Source organism: Polypterus senegalus, chromosome 10, assembly GCF_016835505.1.
Source record: "Polypterus senegalus isolate Bchr_013 chromosome 10, ASM1683550v1, whole genome shotgun sequence".
NCBI lineage: Eukaryota > Metazoa > Chordata > Cladistia > Polypteriformes > Polypteridae > Polypterus > Polypterus senegalus.
Window position 1 is genome coordinate 29,736,417 of NC_053163.1, and position 26,089 is coordinate 29,762,505.

At 36.4% G+C, this 26,089-nt stretch overlaps 1 protein-coding gene across 2 annotated transcripts in view; it reads right to left on the reverse strand.

Moving 5' to 3' along the window:
* Positions 1-758: 758 nt before the first annotated feature.
* Positions 759-26,089, reverse strand: part of gga1 (golgi-associated, gamma adaptin ear containing, ARF binding protein 1) — a 48,345-nt gene continuing 23,014 nt past the window's right edge. For both annotated transcript variants that reach the window (XM_039765598.1, XM_039765597.1), the window contains exons 11-17: positions 23,634-23,789; positions 20,325-20,398; positions 17,843-18,027; positions 13,907-14,166; positions 7,515-7,684; positions 7,250-7,360; positions 759-3,233 (exon numbers count right to left, since the gene is read on the reverse strand). In XM_039765598.1, the coding sequence (XP_039621532.1) occupies positions 3,123-3,233; positions 7,250-7,360; positions 7,515-7,684; positions 13,907-14,166; positions 17,843-18,027; positions 20,325-20,398; positions 23,634-23,789 (1,067 nt within the window). In that variant the 3' untranslated portion in view covers positions 759-3,122. The remainder of the gene's footprint in view (positions 3,234-7,249; positions 7,361-7,514; positions 7,685-13,906; positions 14,167-17,842; positions 18,028-20,324; positions 20,399-23,633; positions 23,790-26,089) is intronic.

Here is a 26,089-nt window from a genome sequence, read left to right on the forward strand (position 1 = left end):
AAACTCGGGCTGAGATGTCATGTGTTGTGATTGCTTTGAGCAGTGGCTTTCTCTTTGCTATTCTCCCAGGACGCTGTGGCTGCTGAAGCTCTCCGTAAACAGCTGGTATATACAGAGTCTCTTCAACTTCGGCCGTGAACACTCACAACCGCTTTAGAGTTATCGCAGGTCCCCTGGTGGCCTCTATCACTCATCTCCTCCTTGCACATTAAGTTTCTGAAGACCGCTTGCTCTAAGCCACACTTTCTTAAACTCTGGGTCTCAATGCCAAATCGGTCACAGGTTGCTGTTGGTGGATAGTTTGTGAAATACATGGCTGAGGATTGACTAAGCAAACAACATCTCTCCGCTGAACATTCTCGACCAAATTCCCCCCACAATTGTCCAAAGGGGACACCAACCCCTGAGAGCGCCATGGATCAACCTCAATTCTCCCTGCGTTGGATGATCAGGCAGTTCACAAGGAATGGGGTCTCGCAGACGCTAAAGAGGGCGAGAATGGGCCACGACAGGTAAAAAGTTTAAAAGCCCTGCTCTAAGCAGATTTGTGCCATTTGTTTTCCTTTTTTTAAAATTGCAAATCTTGGAAAAATGGAAAGAATTTCAATTTTCTCAAAATAAAAGACAACAAACATGACCTAGCAAAGTTGTGTATAAAATATAAAAGCCTGAAGCGCACAGCACTGTTACTACACCAAAATGTACATCAAACCACATTACCCGGCTATTGTAAATTAGAATGAAACAGCAAATTAAGCCCAAAAAAAGAATAACTTTATTTCCCATAAATACATATTTGCACTACATTATTAGAGTGTAAATTTACATAATTGTGAAACAAAATATTTACAAAGCCTTTTTATCAGAAAACAGTAAGTTACTCTTTTTTTTTTTTTGTTTGTTTAAAGAAGTCAAACAATTCAAACATTCCTGCAGTAACGTAGTACGGTTGTGGTTCCTAAAGATGGTGCACAACGGCCCACAAGCACGTGATGAATGAAGGGTTTGTCAATTTGAACACAAATGTCATGAGAGTAAAAGGTGGTGGCAACAAAGCAAGGCTGTGTGGTCCGTTAAGTGACGGTCAGCCTTCCGTGTATGAAATGCGAGTGATGGGAAGGAGACAAGTGTGTCCATTTAAGGCTAATAAGCTGAGCAGGGCTGACACCATTTGCTAGCAGAGTTCTTCTGCATCAAACAATCGTGCACTCACATACACACATTATTGTCTATTTTAATGTTGTATATAACATTAAAAGGAAGAGTCTAAACTCTCCCTTTAAATAAATATTCCAAAATGAAACAAAAATACAACAGGCACATTCGGCATTTAAGTATAAGATGGTTCTGTTTCAATTACTAGACTTCTAAAACACAGGCATACAGGCAATTTCTTCCATGTTAGGCTAAGTGGAAGCAACCGAGGTTGGTGGCTTTTGTTTCAAACCCTGCATTTTGTTTGTGATGTTCCTATCTGTAAGTTTAGTTCACCTTGAACTGCCATATCTCCTAATGATTTAGGACCCCCCCCACCCGACCAAATGTGACAAGTTCAGTAAGAAAGAAGACACTCGCCTTGGCTGCCAGGGCTGGCCAACTGAATGCTCCCCTCCTTCACATAATGAGCCAAAAAGCTTTAGTGTTGTCTTTCCAGCACAAAAAGAAACACACAAGGAAACAAGTCAGTTAGTAAAGGATTGTTTGAATGGTGATATACATTAGCATTGGTTCTTGCTTTTAAAAGCAAAATAAAAAAGATTTGTGCTATTTAATATCTTTTACCCAACTGCATAAACCATCAGTGAATCCTCTTGTGATTTGTCTTTGCGATCTTTGGAAGACACCTTCAGATTTGCGCAGCAGACCCAAATCTCACTTCCACAGTGCTGAGCTGAGCTGTCTATTGCTAAGTTGTGATTAACGTTAAATACTGCACATCCAGAATGTTAAGAGCTCTTAGTTCAATAGAAAGAGAAAAAAAAGTCACAATTCAGCAAGACATTTGGAAGTTTATGCATTTCATTTTGGGATGTAACTTAAGGTTACAGGCCCACCTTGCTGCATATGGAATGGCACGCCTTGTCAAGTATCAAAGCAGTACTTTGAATATTTTGATGCCCTATCTTTGAAGTAATATAAAAAAAAAAAAAAACTCATGATAAGTGAACAACGCAGATTCCCATGCTAACCCAAAAACGTACTTCGGCGCCCCTTCCAATTCAACACTGCACACGTACTTGGACTGTTTTTATTGCTGCCAGCAATTTAAGGAGGTAAATGAAAATGGCCAGGATAGAGAAGTCAAGCTGGCTGCACAAAATGAGAAGACGTAATAAAGAACTAAGCAATCCAATGTAAGGCAGTAAAGAGCTACAAAGTTTTTTGGGCTGTTCAGATGCTGACTTTCTCGGCCTAAGAACGCAAAGTTGCTGTTATGGTGAATCAGTGCAATCATTTCTCCTTTTCTGCACTACTCTACAATAGCTCAGAAATAGACTGAAAACCTGCTGTTCATTCAGTCTGTCCAAGTTTACCCAGTAGTCGATCCTTTAGTGTCTTGAAGATTCTGTCTGCAATGTGTTTGAACCTACATATGACAATACATAAAGACATATGCAACAAACTAGCAGAGCTCCGCAGTGCAGTTTTGTCATGGACAGTATTTAGCATCACAGTAAAATTCAAGGACTTAATACGTGAAGTGGGCTACATCCTTCTGAGGTGGAATGGTTTGCTTCATAACAAATCAAAGCCACAGTGCCTTAAGAAGCAACACTTTACCCTAATAAATACTGGAAATCCCATGGGACATTTCCTACATAGCTGGCAACAATTCAGCATAGTAAATTAAAAAATCTTGAATTTTAGTAGTCATTCAAAGGAGGTTGTGTGTGACTTACCACAAACTGAAGACAAAAATAAAAGAAGAAATAAAAACAAAGATATAAAGTTTGTTTCAGAGGTGGGAAGTCTTTTTCTCGTTTTTTTCCCCCCTTAAACTTGGATACACATCAGTTGAGAGTGTTGCTACCACGTCACTTATGGCAAATTTTAGTGATAACTGAAGAGCCAGTTGACTGCTGCAACAAATTGTGGTGCTGGCACAGGAAAATCATTCTCTTTTAAAGGCAACCCCAGGATTCAGGGGTAGGAAATTGGTCCACATCACCCATCTCATCATATGTTTCATCACCCATTGTGAATGTCAGCTTGTATCTTAATCGCACTTTCTCCTAACATAAAGGAAAAAAAAATGAAAACATGTTAAAGATTAAAGAGGACAGGCAAAAAATAGAATGAAAAAAGTTTTCTTCCTTAACATGTCAGAAATACAGGTATTTAATTATAAAAATGAGTTTCATTCCTTGCACAATACTTTCTTTTGTAACAATAGTACAAGTCTCCTCTAAAATTAAATTAACCATAAAAGTATTTATCAACAGCTTCTTGATGCTACTTTTGAGGTCTAGATTAACACATCCAATGCAAATGTCGATACCATGGGGAAGGAGGACGAAAAAACCATGACGTGATGATATATTATAATAATAATAATAATATATATATTGTCACAGATGAGCGGGGACACTGCCCGGCCGGGACGCCTGGACAGTCCCCGATGTGGGCAATATTACTCCTCGGCCACGAGAGGGCAGCCGCCCGGGCCTATTTGGGACACTCGTGAGAGGACGTGGCCACCGCCAGGGGGCGCCCGGACAGTGAGGGAATCCTGGATGGCAGCACTTCCGCCACACCTGGAAGTGCTGCCGGAAATAATTCCAAGACCACCCGGAGTGCTTCCAGGTGCTTTCCTGAGACTTCCGCCACACCAGGAAGTGACGTCAAGGGGAGCACCTGGGGCTCATCCGGGTCAGGATAAAAGGGGCCGCCTCCTTCTAGTAGACGAGCCAGAGTTGGAAGGAAGGAGACGAAGCTTGTGAGGAGGAGGAAGGAGGTCAAAGAGAGAGAAAGAAAGAGAGAAAGAAGAAGAGAAAGAAGGAGAAAGAGGAAGAAAGGAAGAGAGTTGGTGAGAGAAGGCATTGTGGTGCTCAAAAATAAAATAAAGGAGTGTGCTTTGGACATCCTGGTGTCAGTCTGTCTGTGTTTGGGGGTATGTTTTCCACTATATATATATATATATATATATAAATAAACACACACACACACACATATAAACATATATATAAGATTAAGAAGAAAATTAAACCTTTTTAAACTGAGGGAAAATATACCAATAATTATTTGTTAAGGGTCTCTTTGTATACCACATTGTGAGTTCGGCCCTCCGGTTGTAATATGACCAAGCTGTGAGTTGAGCTTACTCTTGAGCATGCAACGTACAGTTGGCCATGTGAACAGTAATCTTGTTTCAAATCTCACAACTTGGATTGCTGCTGTCGGTTTGAGTTTCATGGTTTGTTTCAATTACGACAGTATTTGTAGGACTTGTGTTGAAGAGACATTCGGCATCTGTCAAGCGTTGTAAGTATACAACCGTTTTCATCGATAACATCACATCCAGCTTTTGAGAGTTTAGACATTCATAAACATCAAAGTGTCCATTACTGAAATCGTCACCTGTCAATCTTAGATGTTTAAGAGGCATTGGCGTATGTCGAAAGGTGTAAAATATTTGGCCATTTCGGTACACTTGAAAGCAACAACCGAACAATTCACCGGCAGCCATCAACTCACATGCAGATGCATAGGCGAAGGGCTTAAGCATTTCACTCTTCTAGTGCTCCTGTGTAGAATAATTATCTCTTGTATCGTCATCAGTCCACACCTTGAACCTGTCCCAGTCATTTAATACATAAGACACAATGTTCCTCCGGATATCAAAAGTGAGCCTGATATGGCCATGCAATATGTAACAAAGAGAATGGAAAAGGTAGGTGCCATCTCCGGGCATGGAAACCACTCGGTAAGTGTCAGTTCTTTGATCGATGGTGATCACCTCAATAGACATGTTAATGGGGGTACAGTTGGAATGATAAAGGAAATGGGTACCTGAACAATGTAAAGTAAGTCTAAAATACCTACACAATAACTATAATCGTAATAAATGAACAATAAAACAGTGGAGAAGCCGTGGATTGAATAAAAGGACTGTAGTTATCAGCAGGGAGATGTGAATCCCATGGCGAAGCAAGGAAGGGAATGTAGAGACTGGAGCGACGGACAGCCTTATATAGGCAGGCAGCCAACAACATGGGAGGCGTTGGGATGGGGGACCCAACGCCGCCTCACACGGTGACCGAGCTGCAGGCTATGGACGTATATATGCACGTAAGTAGGACTCAGTTAGCGTTGGGAACCTGCGTACCAAATTTCTTGAAGATGGGCCCATAAGTAACAAAAACCGTTGAAAAGTTCAATATGGCGGCTGACAGTAGCGTCATACCACCGAAATAAGTACGTACATCGGTTTTGGTTAGCGCAGGGAAGCCGCCTACCAAATTTCGTGAAGATGGGGCCATGAATAAGAAAGTTCAACATGGCGGATGTTGTTGACCGTTATGACTGTTACGCGTAGAATTTCAAAATGAAACCTGCTTAACTTCTGTAAGTAAGCTGTAAGGAATGAGCCTGCCAAATTTCAGCCTTCTACCTACACGGGAAGTTGGAGAATTAGTGACGTTGGAAAGTTCAATATGGCGGCCGACAGTGGCGTCATACCATCGAAATAAGTATGTACATTGGTTTTGGTTAGCGCAGGGAAGCCGCCTACCAAATTTCGTGAAGATGGGGCCATCAATAAGAAAGTTTAACGTGGCGGACATTGTTGATCATTATGACCGCTACACATAGAATTTCGAAATGAAACCTGCTTATCTTTTGTAAGTAAGCTGTAAGGAACGAGCCTGCCAAATTTCAGCCTTCTACCTACACGGGAAGTTGGAGAATTAGTGACGTTGGAAAGTTCAATATGGCGGACGTTGTCGATGGGGCCATAAATAAGAAAGTTCAACATGGCGGACGTTGTCGACCGTTATCGACCGTTACGTGTAGAATTTCGAAATGAAACCTGCTTAACTTTTGTAAGTAAGCTGTAAGGAATAAGCCTGCCAAATTTCAGCCTTCTACTTACACGTGAAGCTGGAGAATTATTGATGAGTGAGTGAGTGAGTCAGTGAGGGCTTTGCCTTTTATTAGTATAGATAAACTTATATAGTATGACAGCAGCAAACATCATCAGACCTATCATTCTTCTAAAACTTAAGTCTATATATTGTATGATAAGGAGAATAGGAAGCTATCAATCACAACTTGTAAGCAGGTGAATTTTGTGGGTGTTTTCGAAATAGTGCATTTACGGTTCTTCTTTGAACTTTTCAAAACCGTTTTGTAAAGAAGTCTAAAAGCTATAAAAAACATGTTTACCAAACAACCCTCTAGTCTGTTCACCTAACGGTGCTCTGATTCATCATTGCAGGGTAAACGAATATGTAATGCTCAATTTCAAGCTCTGATAAAGGACATCTAAATTATATACAGTTAGATGTGTATACATGTGCATGTAGAAGTTGGGAATCAGAACAAATGGACTGTATAAACATACTGTAAAAACAACAAAAACATTTTCCAATGTTTTCTTCAGTTAGATTTACAGGACACCTCTTTTTACAATAGAAGACTCTGCCATTAAATATGGGCAGATGTCATTTTCTTGCTTTATTTAAGACAAAATGTTAATGCTACAAACTTAGAAAACAGCTTTAAATCAATTCCATGCTAAAACACAAAAAGAAATTTGGAAACCTAACATTAGCCTGCTAAGTTTACGTCATACTTTCTCACCATATAAGGGATGTACAATCCAAATGTTTTTCAAACTGTCATTGTACTTTCATACCTTTTCTTACAATTGTGATTTAAACTGTAGTGTCTGGATTACCAGTAATATTTGTTAAATTAAATCAGGCTGTAGAGGTTGTAAGCCTACATGGATGATTCTCCAGACACTATTAAATCCATTTTTCCTTCCACATTCCAGAGCTATTTGTGTTACGGTAACTGGTGATTCTAAACTGGCACCATATGAGTGGGAGGGAGTGTGGGTGTAGTGTTGGCTCTAAAGTTTCTTCCTGGCATGAGTCTGATGGTTTTTAGCTATAGGTTCCATCTCCCCTGTGCCCCGAAGTTTGAAAACGGAACAACTTTTTTATTTTGCCATGGGAAATCATTACTAAGAGGCAAGTATAGTATGTCATCTTATAGACTCAAATGTATTAAATACAGTATATACCTTATGTGGATTTGCTAGAAGGAGGACCTGTGTTATTGCTGTAGGAGGTATGATTGGATTAAATGCTGGAAGTTCTGTTCCCGAGGGAGGTTGCAGCTTTACCTTCATCGTCTAAAGAAAGAAATAAAATTAATACAATCATTAAAAGAATCTGTCTTAATGAGAAAACATAGTGACACAAATAACTGCATGGTTAAAAACAAGTAAAACCAGACACCAGAAAACAAAATCCTTATATTTAAGATACTTTAAAGAACAGCATTACCTTGGGTACGGCTGACTGAAAGACAATATTGTGCATAGGAAGGGGGGCAGTGCTAATCATAGAAATGACCACCACCAAGACATCTGGCCGGCCAGGAGGAGGATCTTGAGCAAAATGAAACAGAACTCGAAAGCTGTTACTGTCAAACACTGTCACGGGCAGGATGCTACCTGTCATGAAAAGGTGCATAAATAAAAAAAAATACAATTATTAAGTCAAGTCCAATTATAACAGATTTTAGTTGGCAAAGTGATTTACAACAATAAAAGCCATGTGCTGGATCAACTAAAGACATCAGAAAATAATACATAAAAATAATAATAAACAAACCATATAGGATGATGGCAAAACAAAAGAAGGATAAAATATGCACATGTATAAAATGAAGAATATAGTTACAGACTAAAACAACAAAGGTTCAGAATTAATCCTTTAACATAATCTAAAAATAAAGCAAGTAAAATAATTTTTTTAAATAAGATTTTAAATACTGAAACTTGAGGTCATACAATGGCGCTGACCCATTAAAGGTTTAAAAACAAACTGTAAACTAAACAATAAAATCCACCCTACGTCTTATAGGGAGTCAAATCAATAGTAGCCAACACTAGTGAAACGTAACATCATTTTTTGGTGCCAGTGAGCACTCAGCATTTTGAGGACTGAGTTGAGTGTTAGTGATGGCTCTTAGCTGAATAAACAACTTTGAACCAATAAATTTATCTGTTTATCAAATTTAACTCAGAATAAAAAATAACACCAATACAGTATTTCAAACACAAGACTTAATATGCATGGTAAGCAGATCCACGTTACTGACAATGTTATTAATGGAGGTGGGAGGGCCAAAAAGGATAATCTAGGGCTTATTAGTCATTTAAATGAAGAAAATTGAATGCCAACCCACAGTTAACTAATTACGCAATTAAAAGTGTTATTGGGGTTAAGGGTTAACTTTATCTTCTGGTTTCAAAAAAGGTAACTTTGAGAATTGTCTGCATAATATTTATGGTGGTAACATATACAAAGAAAAAAAAACATTAGGTTTCAGAACAGACCCCTGACGCACCTTACAGGAGAAAATGAGTCACTAAAATTAACAGTGGGGAAAAAACTATTAATTAAATATGAGGTAGGGGTGCGCGATATTGGCAAAAAATTGTATCTCAATATTTTCTGGGACTTTGACGATAACTATAATTAGATAATATATGCATCCTTTAAAAACATGCTTGTAAAAGTCATTGATCTAGCTTGGTCTTGTTAACGGGATATTAACTGCAGCTTACTGATGAAATTAATGGAAACAATAGTTAAGGAAAGCAGGTCTTATTTAGTTACTTGAAGCTGAAATAAAATAACACGAAAACATTAAAATCACCAGTCAAAGTATTACTGAAATCAGACAGTGCAAGTATGTGTAAACGATTTCAAATCACCCCACAGGATTTACATAAAACATTGCACTAAGACCAACAAAACTGTTATAATGACAGCATTTTAAACAGACACGTAACCTTAACATATACAATATATGAATGCAAAGGGAATAAAATACTAATCACAATTGGACTACAGGGCATGAACATTACAGTCTGGATAAACATGAACCGCTCTGCTGTTAAGTCAATTGTGCAGCATATAAGCAAAAACAAAAATCTAACATACTGTACTACCTGTATAGTGTAAAAATCCAAAGTTTTGTCAAATACTGCACAGGAAAAAAACTATAGCATTTGTTATAACATACTGTCATATAATGCGCAAAGATTTTATGAAAAAAAATTACTAACTTCAAGTTCTGTCCAATATCGCAGAAAGAAATCAGAAAAAAATAAAACAATTATAAAATTCCACTGAGGAAATATAAAGGTGTGTGACAGGAATACCAGTCTGTCCACAGCATCTGGCTTCACAGCAGCACAGTTACACGTTACAACATTTCCTCTGGTGTTCAAAGCCCTCTAAGAAGGGCTGTTTGAGGTGGTGATGCAGGTTACTTTTTTTTTTTTTTTAAAGTTTCCCCAATTTGAGGAAAATGTACTTCTTGTGGTTTCCACCACTCAAGTGGATTTACATCACTGTCCACCTCAGATATTATTAAGTAGCTCTTGATCTCTTTTTCAATGCCAGTGTGCAGAGACTCTCCTTTCCTGAATTCCTGTGTTTCTTTGAAATAGCTACCAAGACATGTTGCAAAATAAAATATAGGCATATGTTTCTTACAGAAATAAAAATAATCCTCTCTAACTAATTACATAATTCGTTCAAATGGATTAATAATCTGTCCAAACATATATATATTTTTTTTGTACCTTATTCCTAGGGGGCTCTATACCAGATCAATTTCACTTAAATTGAATTTTATAGAGGTGCCCAAATTACTCACCAATTGCAATATGAAGCCTATGTCCAAAACAAGGAAGCCTTTTGGAGTTAATTCATAGTGCACTGACAACATTAGCCCTTCTGTCTGTGGTCTTCTCGCAGTGACCATGATGGTTTCATCAATGAAATGCACAATCAAGGAGAGGTATAGCTCGGATGTTTGGCTTGATCACAAATACATTGTTGTGGAAAAATGTGAAACCTTCTACAGTTTATGCATCAGAGTTTGGCAACAAGAATCATACAATTTAAACAGAGCTGTTTGATTAAAATATTTTCGGCCAGGCAGTGTGCATCTTGGGTCTAAAGTATTCAAACGTTGTTGGAAACCACCCCTTTCAAACACTTGAACTGGCACCATATCTTTTGTGATATAAGGATTAATCTTTTATGTATTCTTCATATTCTGTGTGGTGGATAGTTTGTAGATGGTGAAACAAGTTAGTTGTCTGTAATGGTAACCGATTTCCAACACAGTTTGCAGACTGATGTCTTTTGAGCATCATCAGTCTTTTCAAAGCCAAACCACTACACTCTGCATGAGTGATGATGGTCTGCATCTTGCAATTAAACCTAACAATGTAGATTATGAGGCTGTTTTATCCCCTGGTGCTGTTTACTCTCTAATTTTTAGGCAGCTATGCTAGCTTAACTTGTGGTTCGCTGACTGTGCACGCCAATGCCCTCGTTTTTTTTTTCACACGCAGTAGTCTATGCAGTTAGGTTACAATGAGACATTGAATGTGTGGACTCTTAAGGCATATTTCTGAGTGTTTTTTTTATTTTTATTTTTTTGCAAAGTGAGTGACATGCTTGATAATTTCAGCTTGCTCATCATTAAAACAACAATTAAGATATTATCTTAGACGATACATATTGGACACTCCTAATATGAGGTTACATATCAAAATGATTATGATAATGTACAGTACTAAAAGTACAAAATATGTTAAAATTGACTCATATGCAAAATAAAGTGGGTATAAAAAGTGATTTTATTGCTACTTTATTTTTTCGCAATATATATTCTTCATACAGGGAGTGCAGAATTATTAGGCAAGTTGTATTTTTGAGGATTAATTTTAATATGGAACAAACACAGTGCTATCAGTCAATCCAAAATGTTAATAAACCTGAAACCTGAATGTTTCACAACGGAAATGTGAGTGTGAACATCATCAGGGGAATACATATGTGCACAATTATTAGGCAACTATTAGTGTGCAGATTTATTATGCAACTAAAGTAAAAATGAAAATTTTCCCATCTCACTTGTTTATTTTCATCTGTTATAGTGAGAATAATAAACAAACACCTCAAAATTTACAAATAAACATCTCTGACATTTCAAAAAAAATAAATCAATCAATCAATGACCAATATAGCCACCCTTCTTTCCAATAACAGTCATAAGCCTTTCCATTCATGGAGTCTGTCAGTTTCTTGATCTGTTGACGATCAGCTTTTTGTGGAGCAGTGACTACAGCCTCCCAGACACTCTTCAGAGAGGTGTATTGTTTTTCTCCCCCGTAAATCTAGCGTTTAAGAAGTGCCCACAAGTTCTCGATAGGGTTTAGGTCAGATGAGGAAGGGGGGCCATGTCATTATTCCTTCATCTTTAAGGCCTTTACTGGCTGGCCACACAGTGGAGAAGTTTGATGCAAGTGATGGAGCATTGGCCTGCATAAAAATCATGGTCTTTTTCCTGTATCACTGTTTGAAGAAAGTGTCTTCGAAAAACTGGCAGTAGGTTTGGGAGTTGATTTTGAGTTCATCTTCAATGCAAAAAGGTCCAACTAGCTCATCTTTAAAAATACCAGCTCATACCAGTACCCCACCTCCACGTTGGAGTGGAGCTCTGTGCCAATTACTTACTGATCCACAGGTCCATCCATCTGGTCCATCAAGAGTCACTCTCATCTCATCGGTCCATAAAACCTTTGAAAAAATCTGTCTTCAGATATTTCTTGGCCCAGTTTTGACGTTTCAACTTATGTTTCTTGTTCAGTGGTGGTTGGGTTTCAGCCCTCCTTACCTTGGCCATGTCTTTGAGCACTGAACACCTTGTACTTCTGGGCACTCCAGGTAGGTTGCAGCTCTGGAATATGAAAGTACTGGAGGATAATGGGTTCCTGGTAGCTTCACGTTTGATTCTTCTCAAATCTTTGGCAGCTAATTTGCATCTTTTGTTCTCAACACGTTTCTTGCAACCCTGTTGACTATTTGCAACAAAATGTTTGATGGTTCTGTGATCACACACCAATATCTTAGCAATTCCAAAAGTGCTGCATCCCTCTGAAAGACTTTTTACAATTTTTGACTTTTCAGAGTCAGTTAAATCTCTTTTTTGGCCCATTTTGCCTGAGGAAAACTAGCTGCCTAATAATTCTGCACACCTTAATATAGGGTGTTGATCTCCTTAGGCCACACCCTCCCTCATTACACAAATACACATCACCTGACGCTTAAATCCAATAAGCATTCAAGTTAATACAGCTTGGAGTTGGAATATACGCATTAAAAATGATGATATGGTCAAAATACTCACTTGCCTAATAATTGTGCACACAGTGTATATTGAAATTGGATTTTATTTTTTTTTTTACATTGATCAGCACACCATATTACAATATGCTAAGAGATGTCTATAGTTCATCTAATTCATCTTAATGATTAAAAAACAATATAATTAGATCCACTAGTATTTAATGCATATTATGATGTCAGCTAGAAAGACTTATGGCATGAACTCCTAAGTTTTTGCCACCTTTTCAAACTGGTAGACATTAATTTCTGTCCTTCCAGTTTCACAAAACTTCGAAGTCTTGATGCTGTAGCATGCAACTACCACAATCTACAGTACATCATCATACAGAATTAAGTGTAATGCTTCACTTGGGCAAATGAAAACATTTAGCGATAAAAGTCAGTTTTTGTTGGCTGTTACATCTTTGGAAATACCACAGCTACCCTGACATATTCCCTGACTAGTAGCCATCATGTCTAAATACTCTAATATTAAGAATCCTCTGTTCTAGGCAGATTGGCCATTAAGACATATCTTTTAAGCTTCTGGTACTTTTAAAGTAACTTTATTCCAGATTTGTTTTGGGTGTTCATTTGTTTCTTAATTATGAAACAATTGTTAAGAGTTTTACTACCAACCTAAGCAATTTCACCTAGATGTATCAATCAATCAATCAATCAACATTTATTTATATAGCACATATTCATACAAAAAAAATGTAGCTCAAAGTGCTTTACAAAATGAATAGAGAAATAGAAGACACAATAAAAGATAAACATAAGTCAACATTAATTAACATAGAATAAGAGTAAGGTCCGATGGCCAGGGTGGACAGAAAAACAAAAACTCCAAAGGCTGGAGAAAAAATAAAATCTGTAGGGGTTCCAGACCAAGAGACCGCCCAGTCCCCTCTGGGCATTCTACCTAACATAAATCATCATATTTTCATGGAAGGACCTGATGATGATGGTCACGTAGACTTCTGGCTTTCAGTCCATCAATGTTGTATGAAGATGTATCAAACCTGATCCCATTTTAAATACTGAAATTGTACAGAGGGTAGCTGAAACTAACTATATGACAACTGTTTGCATCCAAATCTGTTTGAGTGCGTCATACAAAAGGGCATGAACATGAATGATCTTAACAATTCTCCTTTTTTTAATTATAATTAGTTTAGCAAAATCTGTACAATTTTTATATACTTTAACATATCTCATGTTTGTGGGGCTATATGACAAATAAATCAAAATTAAACACATTAGAATTCTTAATCCAAAACAAACTGTAAAAAGGTTTCAGTAAGTGTATCCTTTTTAAACCTACTGTAATACTAAGAATTCAATCTCTCATTGAAAAAACAACTATTAAAAGATTTCATATAAAAAAATTATGGCGACTCTGTTTATGGAAATGACTGAATAATTCAGAGAAACAAAGTAGAGGAAATTAGTTTTATAGAACAAAAGTCACTCACTAGGTTTGATGGACTCGAGTGGGACATTGACATTAGCGAGGCTGAGTTCTTCTTGCTGTGCAGCAGATGCTAGGGAGCCGAGCTGAGAAACAGTCTGCTCTACTGTGCTGGACGTCATACCAGAAAAGGAAGGTTTAGATGGGCTAGTTGAGACTGGAGCGGAGCTATTAGAAACAGCAGGGCCAGCTACAGTACCAAGTGGGTTTGATTTATGCTGCAGGTCCCGAAGGGTTGGCTTTGCATGTTGCTGTTGTTTATCCCTTGAAAACATAACAATAATGAAGAAAATTTTAAAAATAGAAAATACTGCAGTCATTTTTAAAACTAAATGCTTAAAAGATAAAACAAAAAAATGTCAGAAAAAAAGACAGCTACAGAATAAAAAGTCAGCAATTTTGGGACGATGTAGCCTAAAAGGAAAGATTTCTTTAAATGTGTGGTTAGTTATGCACTAAAATAATCTTGTCATATACTACTAAGGACAAGACTGTGTCTACCAAACATAATAAGTGAGAATGCTTTCAGTAATGTTAGAATTTCTTTATTGATGAGGTTACTGTTAATTGTCAAATCAAGTTGCTGCTGATAACACATTTTTGCAGCTATAATGGAAGGATTTCTAGAAACCAGTTTCCCTTTTATATATAGGGAGCTTTTAAGATTTTGCATCTCCTGTATGTGACAGAATGTGGTTATAAATGATCCAAATAACTTGTTTGGTCCACTTCAAAATTGCAGAAAACATATGTTGGTATTATTGTCAAACATAAAAAAATTACTGCACTCCCTTCATTAAAATTCTGTAGTGAAGAAACTATGCTTTATTAAGTCAAAGATTCAGTTGAAAAACAAAACGAGTAAGCACATTTTTTCCACCTAAACTAAAATAAATGACTTGATTAATTGTTAATACTTAAGAGAATAGGGTCACTCTTTCTGAACCTCATACACAATTTTGACAGAATGTTAAATGTTCTATAAAATGTAGAACAAACAACAGTCAGGTACAAAAATAAGCATGAAGGAAATAAAAAATACATTGTAGAAAATGTCCTCTTTTCTAAATCACTACGAAAAAGCATCACCAGACAAAAGCGGTTCTTTTTTATGTTGCCATACAGTAGCCAAGATAAATTCAGTACATTTTATTTTATGTTGTACATAACTTTTGAGATTACCATGCAATGACTGTATGTAACCCAATATTGTCTACATGCCTAATCCAATTCAGGGTCATGGGCAGACTGTTATGGAAGTAGCAAATGAAAGCTAGAAGCTAGCTCTGAACAGACCACCAGTCCATCACAAGGCTCAATCACATGCAAACACATAGTCTTGCATTCAAACGGGGCCAATTTAAAGCTGCCAATTAAAGTAGCATTAAGGGCATAAGGGAGGAAAAGGGACTAATGGAGAATGTGTAAACTATACACAGACAATAACTAGACATATAACTCATGACACTTCATCTATAAATAAGCAACATCATCCAATGCATCACAATATCATCCTTATTTATTGCATATAATTATTTATTTTTGTATATACATATCTTAAACACATGCATACTGCCTTGCAAAAGAATTATGAGCATAGTTGCTTCCTGCCTTGTGACTAATATTGGTATAAGCAAGTACAGAAAATTATGCAATGATCTATTTTAAAATATAATTGTGTGTCACGTTGCTCTGTTAAAGGTGAATCTAACTGCCAGAGATGGTATGATAAAGAAAAAGTAAGGACACTGTAGCAGTCCTGCCTTAAATGACTCCAGTTTTTACACATTATCAACATTAATCAACAAACATACTGTATTATATCTAGGTAATAAAACAGTTTAATGACTTGCAACTATTAAAACATATTGGGTGTCTTCAAAGGCAATCACACTATGGAGGTAATCTCTGAAGTACTTATTAGAGGACTATCACGCACACACTTTAGGAAGAGACTGGAAAAGTAATGTGTGAATGACCATTTATATACTATAGGTATAGTGCACAAACCCCAAACACACAGTGTCCTGGCCACAATATGCCTTCTCTTCGGGCCGACTCCACACTCTCCTCGTGCCTCGTCCTGCTTCCCCCCGACTCCAGCGTTGAATGAATGGAGACGCCCCCTTTTAAACAGTCCCCGGATGAGCCCCAGGTGTTCCCGGCATTCCTCCTCTGGCCACGCCCCAGCGTGGCGGAAGTGCCGACTGTCCACCCGGAAGCTCTCCGGGTGCCGTCCTAAATCTTCCCCCCAGCACTTCCGCCCTTCCGCCTCCTAGCGGTGACCACAGGCCCCTACAGGGTGGAGTTTCCATGCCCTGTACCCGTGGCCTCCAGAGCAATCAGGAAGGCAGCCCCCCACGTGATCCAGGGTGGGTTCTGACCCTCTTCCGGTCCCTCATGGCGTCCCGGTCGGGTCGTTGCCCCTGGCATCTCCGACAATATATTAATATATATATATATATATATATATATATATATATATATATATATATTAATATATATATATACACACACACACGCATACATACACACACAGTGTATGGCTACAATCTCTAATGAACTGGATACAATCACTTCCTCAAGGCTTCCGAAAGCCCCATCTCTTCCATTATTTAAGAAGGTCGACAACTAGAAGCTTACATTCATTCTGGATCCTGCTCTTGAAGAGGACAGATATTGTGTGGAGGAAATTTAATTTTCTGATAGAAAAGAACCGTTTCAATGTGGAATCAATAATATTTCATTATTTTCTTGTTTTTATTGATTGGGTCACGCCCCTTGTGGCACAGAACTGGGTTACACAAGTTTGAGAAGATTGCTGTATATATAAGTGCCGATAAAAAGTATTTACCCCTTGGAAGTTTTCACATTTTATAATTATACAACACTGAGTTACAGTGGATTTTTTTTTTTTTTACTTTAATCAACAGAAAAAAAGAGTCTTTAATGTCAAGGTGCAAAGTTATTCAAATTAATTACAAGAGCAAAACACAAAATAATTGACCACACAGTACTCATTCTCTTCAAATCCGTATTTAGTAGCTGCACCTTTACTGGCAATTCCAGCCTTGAGCCTGTGCGCACAGGTCTTTATCAGCTTTGCACATCTGGACACTACAATTTTCCTTGGAAAACTTCTCAGGCTCAGCTAGGTTGCATAGTGATCATGAGTGAACAGCCTTTTTCAAGCAAAGTGATACATTCTCAGTTGGATAGGCATCTGGATTCTTACTCAGCCACTCCAGGATATCAACATTGTTATTTTGAAGCCATTCCCATGTAGCTTGACTTTGTCTGAAGTCCTTGACTTGATGGAAACAAATCTTCTCCTGAGGTTCAGGATTCTTGTAGACTTTATCAGGTTTTTCCCCCAGGATGTCCCTGTATTTTCATGTATGGCATATTGTCTGATGGGGAAATTTTTTTGCATCCATTCCCAAGACTGTGCTTTTCAGTCACCTTTCTAAAGAGTTATTTAGATTATTCTTTTGTCTTCGTGGTGTAGGTTAGCCATGATACTGACTCATCACAATTTGGACCTTGCAGACACCACAGTTAAAACGTCCAAAGGGTTAAATTACTTTTTATAGGCACTGTATTCATATAGAGAAAGAAGATGTTATGCCATACTGCAAGGGATTTCCAGGTTTGTTCAGGATACTGTAGGCATTAACTGTCCTGTTATTTGCCTGTGGGGTTTAAACTGGGAAACTGGGGTGCAAAGTTGCCACTTTGTTTACTATGTGGCTAGAGAACAGCTTTGAAAAGGCTCCATTTTAAGCAGAGATAAGTGATCAACTTATATATAGCATTGTTTAGAAATTAACTGGGTTTTCTGAATCTTAAAAGTATTATAATATCAATGCAAAATGACAATACTGTCACACCATGCTTGGAAATTCTGTTAATATGGTTTAAAGTAAATTTTGATAAATACCATTTAACCTGCATCGCTTCTGGAGGCAAAGACTGCTGAAGTAATGTCTTCCCTAGAAGATCTAGATCATCAAGGGCCTTGCTGCTTACTGAAGGTCCTTGCGTGGATGGAGGATTACTTGGCACAGCTGGTTTAAGTACCACAGCCGGTGCTGCTGGAGTAGTTGGATCCATACCATCAGAAGACTAAAACAAAGAAAAGACATGAATGATTAAAGATCTTATACAGACTTGGTAGATCTCACTACAATTTCTATTTTTTTTTTAAAAACACAAAAACCTAACATAGAGATTGCAAAGGTAGTCTGTGATATAATCGAGTAGCACCAAAATAAAATGATTTAGAAATGTGTCAAAATCTACGGTTTACATATTGTTGTAATTTCAGAGATTGAAGTAGCATTAATCTGTACCTGCCCATAAATGGACCAAAGAAAATGACTTTGAAATCCTATACCTCAATGAAGAAAGACATTTTGTGCTCCGAGTAAAAAAATAAAATAAGTAGAAAGACTTTGAGAAAGTTTGTAAGATATAATATGTCCAAACATCATCAAAGTCATCAACATTAACAATTAATTGGTGGTCAAACTGTGAGCAGATAGAAGGCAGCACATTTGTAGGGGGGCAAAATTCTTTGTAATCGACAAATTCAAATAACCTTAAATTATGACAAATGGAAACAAACTCACAGCAAGTGACAGTAGTATAATTCAACACAGGTTTGGATTTACCCAGAGTCTATACCGATTTCAGAACTGATCACTACCAAGGTAAATAGTACTTTGTAGAGCCTTGCTTCACATACCAATTGGGCCATTGCTCTAGAAAGAATATACAAAATAAGAAACTGAAAAAAAATACATAAAGGCGTTTTTCTTGTAAGAGTTAAGGTGTTTGTGATCACCAATTCTATTCTTGGCGCCACTCTTTGATTGACTGTGAAAAGCATACTGTACTTTTGTAAATATGTCTCTACATAAATGAAAGAGCATTTCAGAACTGTTTAAAAATAGACTCATACCAAGAGGTTTAAAGAAGCCGAAAAGGAATAAATCCTGCATGTCCTAGTTAAAAAAAATTATGTTCATGATTTAGATTCTCAGTGTGTCTTCCAAGTTGTTGTTATTACTGCTTATTTAATGTACTGTTTGTGCAATATACTGTTATCAGGAGCTTCCAGCTCTGGATAAAGCAGTATGGATTTTCATTTTAAACAAAATAATACAGAACATTTATTAGGTCGAAGTCTTTCTCTTTTTTTTCCCTCAAACATTAACTCTCTACTTATCAGTCATGAGACCTTCCTTTTAACATCATCACCCAACATAAGTTCACTGTCACATATTTGTGGGAACACATGTGCCCCTCCACGTCAGACTGACCACCCAGCTTCAGAAAATATCAGGCCTTATAAAACTGACTCAGCTCTGTGTATGATGAATGATTAGTTCAGGAACTCTGTGCCGCAGTTACTGTGCATAATATAACTCAAGTCTAGATGTTAACATTACTCAAATTATTGTTGTTAAAACATTTTTATGGTGAGCTCAATATGCGGTCTTCTAGTTATGCATAACATTTGCTTAGTTGGCCTCAATGATTTCCCAGCTTTCATGCCAATAGGACACCGCCTGAGAGAATGTGTTTACTAAATGTTACAAAGAAAGAATGAAAACCTTACACATCCTTACATGTGAAAAATTTCACTTTTCATTAGTCATTTTTAACTATATATTTAATATCCAAATAGTTAGCAAAATTAAAACATCTGGAAGACATAAAAAAGATGCCTTAGAAATTAACTGCAGAACTAGCAGGCAGAGAAACGGTTTCAAAAAAGGACATACAATCTCAACCCCCAAGATGCTGAATCCATAAAACACATTGTGCCACTGTGCTGCCATAGTTAGAAAAAGAATTATTGGAAATATTTTAATTTATTAATCCCTTTTTGCACAGCTACTGTATGTATGTATGTATACAGGTTGAATAGTGCCATAGTTTTATTTTATAGTTATGAATCTGTGCATGTACTGAGAATGTTTTCCGAAAATAAAGCTATACAATTGGGCAAATATGTGCAACTGAAGATTGTATGCAGTGTGTACATTTTATGGAGCATCTTGTGAATAGGAGAACTGGTAGTACTTGTATTATATTATTTTAAGTTAGCTGGAAATGGTGAACACAGCTCAGTGATGTGTCACACACTGAAGATACAGCAACTCAGGCAAACAATTTTTAACTACTATTAAGTATATATTCAGAAAAGAAATTTGCAGTTTGCATTTTTGCAATTTAGGTGGTGAAGAAGACTGCTATTCAAGAATAAATTCTGGTCACACCTTACAGTGTATACTATTTACTTGTATAACAGTAAGATGAAGTATATTGACCAGTAAGCACTTATTGCTGTCTTTTGTCCATCATCAAAAAGTCTCCAAATTAATATATGGCATAAACAAATAAACAACCTGTACCTGAAAGGAGTGCCACCCACTGGAGTCTAAGGTTTGGGTAGTTATGCTTGGAGTTGGATTTGTCTCATTAAGCCCTAAAAAAAAAAAAAAAATTATGTAGTCAGAAAAAAAAGCATAAACACAAAAATATATGTAACTACTGAAACCTAGAACATAATAGTAAAAATGTAGTCAGTGGTCTAGAGTCTAAATAACACTCCAAAGCCTTCAAACCTAACTGCAGACAAACCAAATTTTTTTTTTTTATTTTAGGTCCAAGTCAAAAAATGTGCTAAATAAAATAACAGTATATTTGGATAAATTAAAAGTTTTAAATGATATTCATTCATATTTAGGTCTGCATTTCACTGTTAGGAAGGGGGGAAAAAAATCAGACAATAACTTAGTACTTAAAAGGGAAAAAGAAAGACACATGTACAATCTAGCATAGCCAAAAATATCTGCAACCCATGGTGCTACAAAGTGCAACAGACAAATAAGAGTTTAACATCTACTATTTTAGCATTTACTGCAAGTTTAATTTCTTGGAAGAAGATCAACATTGTGTTGTTAATGGCTATACACTTTAGCTAAAAAACTGTAGTTGGACTATCACTCAGAACAACAGTCTGGATTTTACCCAAGTTTAAAACTAACTGTAACTATAATACATGCTTTGTATTTTGAGGAGATCCAGAAACAAAAATGACTAAAGCACTACAGTCCACAAGCAGTAATAGGTATGTAGGGGTTTCAGAAGAGAAAACTTGATTTTGAATTTCACAGCACAGCTCCCTAAATCTAAAAAAAAAACAAAAAAAAAACACACAAATAATGTTTCTCTGGTGAATGGAAATGCTCAGCGACAAAATAATTTGAGCAAACGATAGAATTTAGTTCATAATGATTTAGATCATATTAGTTACCTGCATGGATTGTCATTCTGCCATTCAGCAAGAGATGCAATTCACAGAAGTGTTTCTACAATGAATATAAGGAGTAAAGATTCCGGGGGCAACTCCCCCAATCGGTCTAAATGAATCCCTTCACCAAATTAAACTACAGATTACACTAGAAATTGATGACTATCTGAAAAATAAATTGTTTACTCCAAATAATACAAGACATGTAAATATTAAAGGGCAATATACAATGTTTAAATGGAGCAGTAGACAGACCTTCAGACGCTGTCTGTTTAAATAAGTTATCAATTTTCAGCTATTTACAATAATTCATCTACACATATCAAATATTTACATGCAGTTGATCTGAATTAGTCACTTAAGCAATGTGAAAATATCTTAAAGAAACGTTTCCAGCACTTTGTAGGAATAATGCATCACCTCACCTCATACTATTGAAGCTTTCAATTCAATGTCTTGCAAAACACTGTCAATAAGGCATTCCTCCACCATTAATAGCTTTTTCTGAAATCTTTATTTAGCACTAGGTAACAGAGAACTGAACCTTATTCTGGCAGTATTCATTCCTCCATTTTCTAAACCCACTTATTCAGACCAGGTAAAGTTGGAGTCTATACCAGCAAGCGTTAGGCACAAGGTAGTAACAATTCTTACAAAATATCTTTCACGGAGCACATTACATGGCCCTTTACAATGCATATGATTATACATGACAAAGCAATGGTTTATTTTATTGTTTTTGCCACTAAAAAGATCAAAGTTTTGAAAATGCCTATAAATACAGCCCCTACATAAATAAAATGCTTTTAAAATTTCAAACAAATAAAGTATACTATTCCTCAACTGGATACCTTTTCCGAATATAGTTGATGTTAGCAGTGATTTATATTAAATCGATAAAATTATGTAATGTCATATTATAGCATACATGTAAATCTAAACATTAATACATTTCAGAAGATTAAAGGAAATTTTACACACCTCCTATTGCTCCAATTGTGTTTTTAAAGCAGAGATAACTTTAATGTATTTGTGAAGCACATTATTGGCTTATTTGTTAGTATCATTTCACTTTTCACTATTGTTAGTCTTTTATTAATCAAATATAATGTGATCCTTCAGAGTACTAACCTGTAAATACATTAAATTACAGATATCTAAAACAAATATAAGTGTAAAAGCAATCTGCATTGCAGGAACACTACATTTATTGAATCTCAGTAAAACTGGTCTTTCCTAAAATATAAAGAAATGCAATTTCTGGCTGTTGAACAAAATGCTCTTTGGTTGGAATCATTTTATTTATCTAGGCCTGAGTGATAAGAAATGCTGCTGTGATTAAATAATCCTGTAAAGTGACAGAATGTGTAGACAGCCTGCCCAGGATATAAATACACTGTTGAATCTTACACTAAAACTGAGCATAGGTCTGTAGTTCTGTTCCTCAAATGAGTCCTCCCTCAGTCACCACATTTTTAAGCATATTCTCATCAAAAGAGATAAAGGAACTATTTAAAAGAAATTAAACATGTACTTATTTATTGTGACAAATATTTTCTGAGATTCTTCAGGTTGGGAAAACATGGCTTTCGGGATAAGGTAGGTAGACCAACTAGTGATGGTGCCAGAAGACTAGATATATGTGGGACGTTGCTTAGCAAGTATGAATTTCTTTGAACTCTGTACATGTGACAGTAATGTCCCTAAAAACCTATAAGGAGATGATCCTCCATTTAACAGGCGCTGGGACATTCTGCAGCAAAATTCTATTTTACTGTAAAGCTTAAAATAGACAATCTCAAACGTCTTGACTACAATTCATGCAGTTCTCATTTAGTTCAGCAACATTACATTCATATCAGGAGCTTCCACTTTAGAGAACGAAAAGCAGTGAGTCTTTGCTCTTAGTATGGGGAGTTTCACTACCTTCTAAAACTATTAACCACCTGGCCTTTTATGTGTTTGCAGGAGAGGGATACAATCCTAGCTAGGACATACCATGCAGTACTATTTTGAGATCAAGATAAATGATTAATTTAGTCAAAATTATGAACCCTTTACTTTACATTTGTTCCCAATGGAGCAAATCTCTATCTTATTATACTTTACACACAAATATACCTAGTGAATGAACACTGAAATTAATGTTCAATATCTGTTCATTTATAGTAACAAAACACTATTCACAATGAGCTCAAAAGGTGTTTCAATAGAATTATATGGGGGAATAAAATCAGTAAAAAAAGGATGAAGAATGTTGACATATTAGTAATTTTATTGATACATACTTTTACACTTTAAGGTTCTATTTGTAAAAAAACTGATGTTTTTGTGATGTTAGTTTTCAAGAGAAGATAATACTAATTTCAGAAACATAGACATGTAAACTGTATAAAGAATGTATTACCTAGTGACATGAGCTCATCATCAAGAAAAGACAGACTCATCTCAGTAGGAGGAGCAATATGACCTTGTGAAAGCGTAGGAACTGCTGGGTAAAATGGTGTAGCTGAAGAAACAGATGTGTCAAGCCCAGTCAAATCTAGCAGTGCTGAATTGCTTCCTGTCAGAAAAAAAGAAAAACTGACAATCAAAAAGCACTGCAGCAATATTAAAATATATACAGTAGACACTGAGACACTGTCATGCATTCTTGCATTACTCAGCATTTAGAGAGCAGTAAATGTAATTTATCTGAAGCTTGTCATACTTTTTGATGTGTATAGTAATAAAAAAAGAGAGCCTAGGGGGTTGGGGAATTGGGTGGATTAAAAACACACAAAAGTATTGTGCTTTTTTTTTTTTTTAACTGGGTTGGTGTGTAAGGAAGTCAAACACATAATTTCCAGGTATGATGATAAAATAATTAGGACTAGTTTTCTGAATAATGTGATTAAAATTACAGCCTGATTAGCTTAGAACTGCCTGATAGGAATCAGGTTAACTTTGACCTTTACCTTCAAAGAGAATTTATCTGTTGACAACTTCTAAAAGCACATCATGCCTCAATCATTTCCCAAAAAATAAACACTGTGGACATGTTTCATTCTGGAATAAGCTACAAAGCCATTGCTAAGGATGTGAAGCTCAAAAAACAACAGCCAGAGCCATGCTGCCCAAATGTAAAAAACTTTGGCTGATATTCTATCTTCTCAATAGTGGCTATCACGTCGTACTTTCTCCAAGAACAATGCATAGTATATCATATTCTATTAAATAAAAAAGAACCCTGGGAAAACAATAAGGGTTCTGCTGGCTTCTCTCCCCTTATTTAAAGTTACTGACCATGACTAATGCTCCATCAGAAACTTACTGAACAAAAATGTGTTCTACAACAAAGAAACACAGTGGAAACTTCTGGTGACTATTAAGAGCACCCATGTTAGATATGTATGGAAATAAAAAACAAAGATAAAGTATGATGTGAAATACTGTCACACTGATGTAATGCAAATTTACTTGTACATCAAAAGCCTGTTGCAAAAAAGTATTAATTAGTACAAAAGTCTGTGTGGTTTTTGTAAAATTTTGAAAATACTTTTCAGTCTTTGAAAGATAAGGACATAGATCAATCAACTGACTGAAACTAGTGCAGAATGCAGCTGCCAGAATCTTAACAAGGAAAAAAAAAATCTGAGCACATCTCTCCACTGTTTTGATGTCATTACACTGGTCACCTGTGCCATTTAGAATGGACTTTAAAATACTGCTTATGGTTTACAAAGCCTTCATTTAAATAATCTCGCTCCAGCCTATATTTTGGAATGCCTCTCACCTTACACTCCAAATCGTAACCCTAGATCTTTAAATGTCTGCTTATATTTCCCGGAGCTAAACTTACAAGAAGTGGTGAGGCAGCCTTCTGCTGTTATGCCCCTAAAATATAGAATAGTTTACTGATAGAAATTCACCAGGCTAATATGGTGGAGCATTTAAAAAAACTGCTAAAACACATTATTTTAATAGGGCTTTCTTATAACTTCATTTTAGTTAACTCTGATATTCTTTATATGCATTTAATTATCATTTTTATCATGGCTCCGTGATCCATACTAACCCCTACTTTCTCTGCTGTTCTTTTTCTGGTTGTCTGTGGTGGAGATCTGCACCACCACCATGCAGTCCCTACATTGATGGATGGAAGCCACATGCCTACATGACCATCAACTACTAATTGTTCCATGTGAAGCTGTGAACCAGTGGGGAATGGGTGGTCTTGTGGCCTAGGAACCCCTGCAGATTTTGTTTTTTTTTTTCTCCAGCCCTCTAGAGTTTTGTTATTTCTGTCCTTTCTGGCCACCGTACTTACTTTTTTCTTTTTTACTTTGTATTGCCTAATCTTATTTTTATATTTTTTTCTTTCTTCATCTTGTAAATCACTTTGAGCTACATAATTTGTATGAAAATGTGTTATATAAATAAATGTTGTTATTGGATATGTTTGATAAAATAATAAATGCTTCGACCTCAATATTGTCAAAAAATGTCCTGAATTAAGAGTTTAATCGCACAAGGCAAGCTCCAAAAACACAAGGATTGATGTCTTACACTACTGCTGAATGCACAATCATGAGCAAGCATTTACAATGCTTCATTAACAATGGTGTTATGAATTCAAAGGTTGTAAACCAAATCATGACAGAAGTTTATTGTGCCATCCTTAACCAATATTCGCCTTAAATTTTAAAAATCTGCTTGGATGATCCTAAAATATTTAGGAAAAAATACTGACAGAATGGTCTAAAGTGGAAATATGTTGCATGACACTGATCTTGATGCATTTGGATAAAAACCAATACTGCTTTAGAAGAGTGTTAGACTCCTTTTGACCAGAGGACTAAAGTGGAAATGGGTCATGCAGCA